A 12557-nucleotide genomic window follows, 5' to 3' on the forward strand; every position below is an offset into this window, starting at 1 on the left:
TGTTTCTAGAGTTATATATTGAGCTTCTCGCCTTAATTAAATATAATGTTTTTCTGCCCTAGTATCTATAAAGCAGAGGATTTCATATTAAAAAAATCGTCAGTTAAAAGGAATCCTTGTTTTCTTTGTTCTTCATTCTATGTACCTTGCGCTCGGTACATGCTGGATCGGAAACGAGGAAGCGGTCGAACTAGCAAGGAGCGGCTCCGCATTGAATGTGTCCCATAGTCCCAGTTCTGGGTGTACTACGACCCACCTTAAAGCAAAGCTCTTTTAAGAATGAGCAAAAACGATGCCTAAAAATTTATTGCAGTGGTCAAAGAACACTGGCCCATTGGGGTGCATTCCGAAAGGATAGCACTACCCTTCAAAAGGTTCTGTCACAATTGCGATGACCCGGGCTCAACAGTAGACAGTTGAGCACTTCCTGTGCAACTTTCCAGCCTCCGCAAGGATGAGGCTAAAGACGGTAAACCATTCCTGCAGAATATTTCTGAGTGCAGCTGTCTCTCTCTGTATGACGTATTGAAATTGATTAAAGCCGCCAAATGGCTGTAGGTTGCACGAGTTGTGGAATCAAAATGGCAAACTTGCTAATTGCTTGTCACCTGAGTGACAATCCACATAAACCAACCAACCAACATGTTGGCTGTATTCAAATACATTTATAGCTGGACAACCACTCCTCAAACAAAAACGAAATAAAGCGGTTTGTCTCGTTTAATGGACGATGGTTTAATCAGACAAAGGAATGGACACGTTTGTTTTAAATCATACATATAGGTAGGTAACATGAATTGACCTCAAGAGACTACTCGAAGAATTTGAGAGTGGCCTAGTATGGGGAACTGCTGCGGGTGGGCAATATCTAGGAAAGAGTAGCAAAAGTCAGTAACGCCCTATATATAGCCAAGAGGATGTTGGGAGTTATTTGAGGTTTTTCGCCTGCCCGGATGCCTCAGGTTTTTCTCTTTATCTTGGTGTGGCGGAATGCAACAAAAAAGTCTTTATACCCCAGTCCAACGGAAGAAGTTTAGCGTTTCGCGATCTACTTGCGCGGAGAGTAGATGTCAACCCGAGAATCCAAGGGGAATCCAACTTTGTGCTTGAAACCTAGTCGCAGATCTTTCAGTATATTCGCAGACTCGTCTGAAATATCAAATGGAGTGGGTGCTAAAATTTACTGCGAGGAAATTAATTTCAGACTTGATTAATGCCTTATCATTCAGGGTGATGCTTTTCTATGACAAAAGCTTTCACTAATACAAGAAATAACTCAAAAGTAAACTTATACGTCGAAAACTAAGCAGCGATTAAGGTAATTACTTCATATAGCATATCCTCCAAAAACGTCCTTCGCTGGGAAGCTTTTGTAAGCAAGTAGAACGCTGTACATCTATTGGGTGACTGGTCACAAGCGAATAGGTAGGTAGTACTTAAATTAGCTGATGGGATCCCCGTGGGCGCTATTTGAACAGATAAAGGACGCCTAGAGATGGATGGAATGAGATAGACACATGCTAAATTGTAAAAATCTACGTTCTTGTTAAATGTAACAGGCCACTTAAGGTTATTTTTATGCAAAATTTCCATAGAACTATGGCGTTTTCCCACCGCGAAGTAAAAGCTAATACTCGTAATCTGAGCTGGATAGGTTTTTATAGCGTGCTTAGCCGAAAAGCAAGTCCCACTCTTTTACGTAATTAATACAAAATTGAGCTTAAAATTTTGTACCAGGATGTGTCAGACCGGTGTTCATAAACTTTGTTTGCCTTTTCTAGAATCGGCGTTTTACACCCGCGTGGTATGCTGCGGAAAAAGTTGAGCCCGTGCCGCCTCTAGTCAGAGGAGTTTAGCTTAGGTATGAGTTAGCAGAACATTGATTTGAATAGGTTTCTACTCCTCCTTTTAGAGATCCTAAAATATCTTAATCTGCGCGTAAATTTTAAATTAACACCTATTTGTAGTTTTATTTTACTGACTTTAGAAAAAATTCCTTAAAATTATCTTGATTTACATGAAACTTTACTCTTTGGTTAAAAATTTTCTGATTTACCTTTTCTAATATTTTAACTAATCATAATAGTAGAGAAAATCGAATATAAATATATTCAAAAATTAATAATAATAATTAATAATTTTTGACAATGAGCACGAGAGTATGAGTGTGAAATGAGTTGAAGTGTAAATGGTAATTAGTTTTTTCTTACTTTGGACCCGCTCGATTTTTGTCGGCGATATTGTGGCCACAACGCGCTTCTGCAGTGGAGGGGGTGCCGCCTTGAAAGGCGGCGGTGGACGTGGCGGCGGCGTACGACTCTTCAATATGCCACGGTGTAGCTGTTGCTGTCGTCCATGTGTCGGTGTTGTAGTGTTGCTGTTGTTGTTGCTGTTTACGTTGGCGGTCCCATTCCCGCCGTTGATGGCCGTCCCCATGCTGTGGGTGTTCGCTGGAGTCTTGTCGTATGAAGGCACTTGAAATGTCACAGAGGCATGTAATCGGGGACTGTTGACTGGTTGCTGCGTAGGCGGCTGCGTAGCTGGAGGCGATTGTGGTAGCTGTGCTCTCGCTGCGGCTGTGGCTGTTGGTGTGACTGGAGTAGTAATATTAGAAGCAGAGTGTTCGAAGTTTTCATTTAGCTCAGCGGCACTAGCGTTTGTAGTCGCTATTACGCTAATGCTGGTACTGTTGTTGTTACTGATGTTACAATTACTGCTACTGCTACAACCGGAGACAGCGTTGCCGCCTTGCGACGTGCGTACTGGCGACTTTTTGTACGTGACTACAAGTGTTGGGTGCGTTTGTGTTTTGCGGTTGTTGTTGATGGGTGATGAATGTGTATTTTCAAGCCATTACGAAAATGAAAAATAAAAAAAAAACAAATGCAAAGCAAAAAACGTTTGATATAAAAACAAATTTGACGCAAAACAAAAGCGAAATTGAATTAATTACCACTGCCACTGCAACGTATGCCCTTTAGGCGATGCTCTGCGCCAAATGGCGACTTTTCCGTCGTTTCTGTGCGCTGCCGTAGCACACTGGCACCCGCTTGCCACATGCCGCCAAGTAACCCGATGTGGCTGCGCTGGCTGTCGCGCGTGGTGTCAACGCCAGCACCGCGGCGCTTGAAAATGTTCGAAAAGAACTTTTCCACGCGTCCCATGCGGCGTGCACTAACACATTTGTCTGCGTTGCTACAAACTTCCGCCGCACCGCTTGTCGATTCAGCGCTGGCAACAGTGATCTCTTCCATGCCACCCTCTGTAGCTACTATTGGCGTTTCAGTTGTCAACGGCGTTGACACTGACGTCCCTGTCATACGAACTCCGGCGCCTGACGGACACTCAAGTGGTTCGTCTGTGACAGCTGTCAGCATTGTCAATAGCTGTTCCTCTGTGTTGGCATTTTCGACTGTCAAAATCTGATTATTCGGCTTAACATTGAAAGTGGTGTGCGGTCTTAACTGTGATGATTTGCCAAATTTATGTGGTAGTGTTTGGCATGCAGTGCGGTGGGAGCAAGCACCAGGGCTGGCGTATTCGCTGCCCACTCCGGCGGCACGCTTTTGGCGACAGTCAAAACGGCCGAGCGTTGACGTTTGCTTGGGAATATCAACACTTCCGCATCCACGATCGCCATCGCCACTCTCTCCTCCTAGACCCGTATCACTGCAATCGACTGTCTGTGTAGATGCATTTAGAAGTGTTGTTTGTGCGGTGGCTGCTGAGAAGCCAGATGCATTCAGTGTGGCACTTGATGCAGTGCTGCTGTCAGCCGCTGCCATTGTTGTCAAATTCGACAGTTGTGCCGTCAATGTGTGCGGTCGCAGTGTCATGCGATTAGTTGCCAGATTCTCTTTTGTATCGCTGCTGACATGCACCATGACGCCGGGGCGCAACGGCCAGCGCGGCGGTGATTTAGGTGCTTGCGCGGCGTGCCTTACACGTAAGCTGGGTGTTCGAGTGGGTGTAGTAACAATGGTGGGGGTGTGTGCGGGGGTGGTAGCGGGTGAGGGTTTGGGTGTGATCTTGGACGGAGGCTTCGGGGGCGGTGACTTGGGCGGCAGTTTTGGACCAGGAAGTTGTGGCAATTCTTGTGCGGCTAAATTAGGCAATAGACAACCCGTAGTCGGTGGTTGCGGGGAAATCGTTTCGAGCGCTGGTGTAGCCACACCACCTTGTGGCGCATTCGACTGATAAGAGAGTACACTGTGTTTATATTTATATTTAGACGTGTAATTGTCATAAAATGTGGTGTGTTGATGCAGTTGTATGGAGCGATGAATTTGATTTTTTTTTATAAGAATTTATGAAAAGCGTAAAAAATCAAATGAAAAATTTTGCAATAACAACATTTATATTTAAAAGCAACAATAATAGTGTTTTCAAACATGATACAGTTTTCGAGGCGTAAATAACGGTGCACGTATCAAAATATGCAACGAAAAAGAAAAATAAACAAACGAAATTAATAATACAAACAACCTTAAATAAAAATGTTAATAAATATGTATAATAAGGTATTTTTAACGTGTTTTTTGCGTAATTAAAAAAAGAACAGTTTATATTAAACAAAAGAATGTGTTTGGCAAACCGCAAACGTCATGGGGATAACTAAAATCTGCTGCTTCTGAACCTTAAGATTGAACCTTGGCTTTTTTAAATTAAATAATACAAGTTTTGCATACTAATTTCAAAGTCGAAACACTACTGTTAACTGGGTGTTTAAAATCTTAAAATTTTCGAGGAAACAATAAAATATTCTTGATCATACACTTGTGAAGAATGTTTCATTTGTAAATCTCAGAAAAAACCGGTTTCTCAATATATAACCATCCCTTTCCGAGCCATTGATGGCATGGGCACCTAGAGTGCCCAAACAGATACCTACACACAAATCCAAAATTGAAAAGTCACCTTAGGTATCTTTCTTGACATACAGGGTACCTTTAACCGTATTCTTCCATATGCCGTCGTGGGGTCACTTTTTCAAGTGAGGCTGGAACGGCCTCTGGTGGAACTTATAAGGCTGCGTCTTGGGAGAACATCTACCTCCTCTGACTTGGGGCATCTCCATAACCAAGTAAGAAACAAGAGGTACTGTAAGTTAAATTCTGCCGAGACTTCAGGGTACCATCTGTCACGTCATAGGTTATGCTGATGAAATTGTACTTACAGTAACGCGCAAGCATCTCCAAACTCTAAGCGAAATTTTGCAGAGCGCTCTCTGTCTCATGAATAGCCGGTCGAGAGTGGCTCAAGAACAATTACACCAAGACCGAAATGGAGCTAGTCATGAGGAAATATCTTTCATAACTCTCTTTAAATGGTGTTGGGCTTACTCTTTTCTACAAGGTTAAATAAGTTGGACTGAAAACGGATCCTTACGGAGCGATCCAGGAAAGTCATAAGTGGTAGATATCAAGCCAGTTGCAACGCAGCCAGGTTTAGTGTGGATCACACATGAAGAAATTTCAGATTCGTTCACTCAAAAATTCTGGGAAACATTCCAAAACCGTACGCAAAAGCTGGATTACAACAACCTAATTTTTTGTTTCGACAATAGGTTTTCTATCAGAATTCCAGACAGAAGCGACTAGGCGAACCGCTCGGACTTAGATCCGGTGTCTACTGCCATCTCAAGTATGGGTCAAAGCTCGACAATAAGGTTGATAGCGCAATTTACTCTAAATACTTCTCACTAAACCAAAGCTTGCAGCCTCCTGACCACTGTAGCGTTTTTCAGGCCAAATTAATAGCTATATAGGAGGCGCTCTTATTGCATAATAGCGCCGCAGTTTCCCTACGGTCCGTTACGATTTATTCTGGCAGCCAATCAGCGATTAAATCTCTACAGTGCAGAAACACTTCTTCGAAAGTGACTGTCGAATGTAGAAGGATTTTAACAAGCTAGCCGCGAAAGTGTGAATTAAAGTGGTATAGATACCCGGGCACAGTGAAATACCTAGAAACTGCGCTGCAGACGAGCTTGCAAAGGGGGAGGGACTTATGCTCAGTTATCAGCCGCCCATGATACAGGCGTACCCATATCTTGGTGTAAACACAGGTTGAAATCCGTTTTCATTAAATTTACGTATTTATTTATTTATTAAGCCAATGAATATAAAAAAATTCTTATAGGCTAAGTAGACACATGTCTATACTACATGTAGGCTAAATAGACTATTTATAAAAAGTATTCAAACATTTCAAAAAGCGATCTTTTGAAAATGAAAAATCTATCTCAATAAATTTAGAGATTCTATTGTACTCAATTAGAGCGCGAGTAATAGGAGCATTTCGAGCATAAAGAGTTTTAAAAAGACCAACATAGAAAAAATCCGAACTACGAAGGGCTCTAGCCGGAATATTAAAGAAAATCCTCCCAAGGAGCACGGAACAGTCAACATCACCGCGTATTAAATCGAAAACGAAAGACAAATATAGGGTCATTCATCTTTTCTACAATGATTTTAAGTTAGTCAATAAGCATCGTGATTCATAGCTAGGGATAGGATCCGAGAAGCGTAAATTACGCAACGCAAAGTATAAGAATACTTTCTGGATCCCTTCAATTCTAGCAGCATGGCACGTATAATATGGAGACCAAATGAAGGATGCATACTCCAGTTTAGCGTAGGGATCGGAGAAATCCGAGCTATGACGCCTGACAAAAGCAAGCATGGCGTAAGATTTCGCAATAATAAAATTTATGTGGCTTGTAAAGGCAAGCTTAGAATCAAATATTACTCCCAAATCTTTAATTTCACTCACCCGTGACAGGGGCGAGTTGGAAATATGGTAATAGGTGTCAATGATATTGGCACGCATAGAAAATGTTAAATGGAAACACTTGTTCATGTTCAGGGACAAACGATTATTGTTACACCAGTTACTCACATTATCTAAATCGATTTGCATCAATACAGATTCATGATAGCTTCTAATGAACGAGTAGATCTTAAGGTCATCCGCATATAGCAAACATCTTGGTGACGCGAAGCAAGAGCAAATGTCGTTGATAAACAGAACAAACAACAACGGGCCCAGAATATTACTTTGTGGTACCCCAGAACAAGCTACAAACGGAAGAGATCTAACGTTGTCAACAACAACCATGCAACGACGATTGTGCAAGTAAGAAGCGATCCATCTAAGTAATACTGAGTGGAAACCAATGCATGCTAATTTTTTAATCAGGATCACATGGGAAACCCGATCAAAAGCATAACAGAAGTCTCTTATCAACTCTGATTGAAAGGTTGCGATACAATCGTCTGAGAAGACAGCTAAGTTAGATACTGTTGAGCGGCCTAGAAAGAAACCATGCTGCTCTGGACACACCATATTATTAACAGCGAAAAGCAATTTATTTTATGATGCACTCAAAAAGCTTTGCGTGGCGGTAAGCTTAGAAATATGCCTGTAGTTGCTAATATCGCTTTTATTGCCAATCTTAAAAATAGGTGAGATGAAAGCCAACTTCCAAGCATCAATAAAAGTGCACGAAGATAGGGATTTGTTGAAGATTAACACCAATGGATTAACTAAGGAATCCAACCGCTTGTAGAAAATCGCAGACAAACCATCAACATCAGTGTGTGAGGAGGGTTTAAGACGAGCAATGCCGCTGAAAACATCTTCGGTGGACAATACTAGCTTGGCGAAGTCGATAGATGGTTATATAGCGAAGAAAACATTTTCCAAACTATCAGATAGAGATGCAAAATTTTACCTAAAACACTCGGAAAAGAGTGTGTGCCTCTGCAGGAGTATTAACTGCTTTGTTGCCTAAGAAAAGAGAAGACGGTATATTAGAAGTAGATTTCTTCGCATTAACGATGTTCCACAACGCTTACGGATTGGATTTTAAACTTTCTTCAAAACTTAAAATATAGTTTTTGTGCAAAAATTTATCCAACCACTCGAATTTCTTATTATAATCTTTATATAAATCGAAAAAAGCTGCATTTCGACTTTTTTTGAATTTGCGTACATAGAAATTGGTTTTTCTTATTTCGAAGTTTAATCAAGGGCGCATTATGCCAAGGTACTTTTTACTGCTTCTTTGTTACCAGAGAAATTACACTTTTACAAACGTCTACGACAGTGGCTCTAAAAACTTCAAAACACTCAGAAATGTTAAGATGACGGAACAAGCTGTACACCGAGTTACGTTTTTTTGCGTTTTGCGGGTAAAGCGGCTTTCTTTAAGAATACAATGTATAAAATATACATTTGTTTTGAAATTTGTTAGCAAGAAGAAACCAATGTGTATACCTAAATAACAATAAACCTTGTTTGCGTTAGGATGATATGTATAAACCTTACTTATTTGCACAAAACTATCAAAGTTTTCTTTCTGCTACATAGAAGCAAATTGATTCTAATTATCGGAGCATTAGAAACATTTCAACGCCGATATCTACAAGTTTTAGGAAAGGATTTTAATTGTTTCACTGAATTAATTATTTGAAAAAAATATATATATACATAGCTAAAGTGGGAACCACGTGTTTCGGTGACTTATGGACTTATGGAAGGTTTCAAGATGAGGGTGAATAACTACACGATGAACTGCCTGGAAAATAATTTAAGAATTTCGATAATGCCATAATTAATCACTATAAGAAACCATTTATGTATGTACATATTTATTTTTTCTATACAGCCCAAAATATTGAACAGGCATACATTTTTGGTCTATTGTAATTTCCTTTTTTGTTTTTTTGTATTAATTGCAGTTGGTTTTATAAAGAGGATAGTTTGAACGAACAACGATAAAAATATTAGCTCTGATTTGTTGATACAATTTTTTTAGTAGAAATATTTTCTCGTCGCCAATTTTAAATTTTTTTAAGCGAAATTTAGAGATTTTTAGCGATGCTAAATACTCCGGAGTCGCAATTTTAGCTCATTCACTTTATCCTGTTCATCGCTAAAATTTGCCAAAATATGCAAATTTTTGCAGATGATTTTTAAGATAGAATCGCGAAAATCCCTAAAAATTGCTAAAATTAATTTAGCATTTTTTGGCGATGGAGTTTTAGCGATAGCGAACGTTTGAATCCGGGTGCAGGATTATTTAAGCTTGATAAAGAATGTTGTGAAGTATCACCGATTGACTATATGTATAAGTATATTTTATTGTAGACGGAACCAGATTTGTGTAAGAATTTTATTAAGAAGAAGCTGTTTTTTACCTAAGGTTGTTGTGCAAAATGCTGTGTTTGTCTAAACGATACCCAGCCAGGACAGATAAGAATTTTTACATTTGTATTTAACCTTTAATGAAATTAAAATAATATATTGTTAAATCTTCACACAAATAATTCATGAGTTTGTTCTTCCGTTTACTAGTTTGCCAAATACATACGTTTAAAAAAAAAATCGCACAAACTAAAGAAGTTAGATCTCCACTTACGAATACATATGTATGTATATGAATAAAAAAAGAAAATGATATAATTTTTAAAATTAAGAACATTTTAGCGAATACTTGTTACTTAGCGACTTTTCGCATTGAAAAGTTTTTGTTTGATTTCTTTCAGCTTACCTGTGAGTGGCACTGATGGAGACGTCGGTGCGATCTTAAAGGGTTTACGAGAAAATCGATATGTTTTTCAAGTGTTGTAGTTGTTGTTCATGTTAGAGGAATAGAATCGGCGAGAGTTAATGACACAGCAGCGTTGCGTTGGATGATGCATTCGTGTATGTATGTGTGTGTGATTGTGTATGTGTGAAAGCGTTTAATTGAAGGCATAATTTACAAATGGTTGCATTTAATTTTTGATTGCACAAATATTTGATTAATTTTTGTGTTGAATATTATTTTATATGTAGCGATTATATATTGTGAGTGTATAAGTGTTGATTGATGTGTCAGTGATAAATGATTTTGTTTTCGGTTTGTACGTCGTATTAAGTAGTTAGTGAACAAAGACAGCAAGTGTATATTGAATTATTTTGTTGTTTCATTCAATTTAGAGTTTAACAATGTTTTCATATAAATTGTGTATTTGTTGTGTTGTGAAGTTGCGTACATTTGTCCATATTATTGCCATTAAATTAAGTAAATTTTGTTGTAATTTTATTTCAATCAACACCAAAAAGCGGCATCAACGGCAACAGGCAGACGTAGACGTAGAGGCAAGCAAAATATATATGCACAGACATTTTTGTTTATAAGTATAAGTACACATATGCAGTTATATCATTTCAAACCATTTCAAGTCAATGCGATCGTAAGTAAGCAGACAGGAGCCAACGAAAAAAGTACGATAAAGTATTTAAGCGCACAAATAAATAATTTTCAATCGTTTTTGTGTTCAATATTTGTTGAGTTTCAATTTGTGCATGGATGTTTTTGTTTTTGTTTTAATTGGTTTTTAATGCAATTGAAAGATTTTGGTGTATTTATGTTTATGTTTTATTTGCAATAAATTATTTGTGTATTATATTTGCGTTTTTTATAAATTTTGCATTGTTTACCAATTTTCCAGACAATTTTGTGTCCATTGCACGATGTGCAATATATCAATGTGTATTTGTCGATTTTTTATTTAAATGGATTTTAAACCGATTTTTTTAGTATTGATTGTTTGGCAAGTGGTAAATGTGCGCACATGAAACGATTTTAGTGTTAAGGCGGTGGTGTTGTGGTTGTTTTGTATGTTAAATGTTGATCGTTAATTCAGTTATCATCAGTTTCAATTTGGTTTGTTGTAGTTTTTGTTTTTATTTTTATTTGTTGAGGCACAAAAACACATACATAAAAGCGCAAAACATAAGAAGAGAAGAAAGAACATAAATTTTCTGTTAAGTCGCATGTGAAATTAAATTAAGCGAATAATTATAGTTAAGTTTTGTATTATTCATAATTTGTAAAATATAGTTTTTTGCGATACATGGTGTTACTAGTTTAATACAACTCTTCAAAGCATAAATAATATCTATCAAAACGAAAGCTATTGAAGCTAAATAAACCACAGCATTATTTAAAAATGAAAAGATTTATTTATGCAAAACCAAATCGCATATACTGTACCATTCTAAATTCAAGCTCAACTAAAAAATATATAATTATTGGAATAAAGAGTTCAGATTGTCTGTACCCTGGGCACTACCTACGTTGACGATCATTCTGTCGGAAGTATTTTCATGTACTTGTAGCCTTTATACTGCACTTAAATTATCAGGCTAACAGATTAGTAAACTGAAATTTCGTTGATCGCCTATGCTTTTGTTTAGCTTCTGCTAGGCTGAGTCAGATGCACTAAAATCAACAGTGTTACATTTGTGAACCCTTTAAAAGTTTAGAAGATTTGAAAACTGGACAAGCTTTGTAGATCAGCAACTTAAGAAAGAGAACCACTTTTAGTAAAGCTTCAAACTACATTCTCAACATCATGTCTCTAGACCCTACAAGTTGTCAGATGGAAAACTATGCTGGCTTTGACTTGAAAGATATTCACAACTACGGCTATGAAGCAATACGGAACCTTAGCATACTAAAAAGAAATCAAGAAAGAGTTAACGGCTCAAAATTGTTGTTTCTTCGGGAGAAACTCCTCTAAAACTATTACACTGATATCCAAATCAGTGCAGCCTTTTCTTGGCTCAGCCGTTATGAAGCTATGTAGATTCCTATTTCCTCTGGCCATTGAAATTATCAAAACCTTGGACTGCCATTGATTCGTAAAGAAGAGGAGTAGGCTTTATCTTATTTGGATGTCAGGATCTGTGAGCAATTATAATCGAATCGTGGGGAGAGGTAGGAGGCCTTAGACATGCCAGACTTTTTGGTTATCCCTTAACTAGGAAAGATATGCATACATCTTTTGAACCAAACCAATATCAAGTTGATTTATTGCTACCTGACGGGCCATAATCACCTGCGCTCTCACATGCACCGGATGGGCATTTCCACAGGGACGGATTGCCGTCTTTACCGTGAAGACGAGAAGATGTCGGAGCACATTATGTGTGGTTGTCCGTCGTCATCGGATAACATCTTGGGCCGTCAGGGTTAGGAATCATCAAAGGGATTCAAAAGATCTTCTAGGTGGTGGTGCCCCTTATTCTGTTACGCCCAAAAAACTTTCATTGCATTACTGTGACATAAAACAAAACTTCAGGGCAGAAAAATTGTTTAAGGTTGAATTGGACAATTCATATTCTTACTAGCAAAGAATACTTTTGACTGCTAGATTTCGTTGTTTAATTGTTTTGAGTTTGAGCATATTTTTAGCCCATTCATAAAGCAATTTAAGAATTTGTTATCTTTTTATTTTTCACAAAACAGAAAGAAACGTTTCTAAGGCTTTGCCTTTATCCCTGATAACACATCCCTTATAGGAATAAGCGAACGTTTGGCAGTAGTTCACAGAAGATGATGGGTCAACGCTTGATGGAGGCATTGGTCGTCCTTAAAATTTGGCTTCCAGACCACTACAGAAGCAGTCGATTGTCTGCTCAACTTTGATAGCCAAGCGACAATTAAGGCCTCCTGCTCGGTAACAGTGCGCTTCGTGCGGAAATACCTGACCTCTCATTTA

The 12557-nt window shown here is 38.4% G+C and overlaps 1 protein-coding gene across 1 annotated transcript in view; it reads right to left on the bottom strand.

The window, feature by feature from the left end:
• Positions 1 to 12557, bottom strand: part of LOC118738771 — a gene marked incomplete in the record, with an annotated part of 347848 nt that overhangs the window by 19738 nt on the left and 315553 nt on the right. The window contains 3 exon segments of the mRNA XM_036469734.1: positions 2211 to 2783; positions 2954 to 4209; positions 9557 to 9590. Of these exon segments, the coding sequence (XP_036325627.1) occupies positions 2211 to 2783; positions 2954 to 4209; positions 9557 to 9590 (1863 nt within the window).

This window comes from Rhagoletis pomonella, unplaced genomic scaffold, assembly GCF_013731165.1.
Source record: "Rhagoletis pomonella isolate Grant_MI unplaced genomic scaffold, Rhpom_1.0 Rhpom_scaffold_00005, whole genome shotgun sequence".
Lineage (NCBI taxonomy): Eukaryota > Metazoa > Arthropoda > Insecta > Diptera > Tephritidae > Rhagoletis > Rhagoletis pomonella.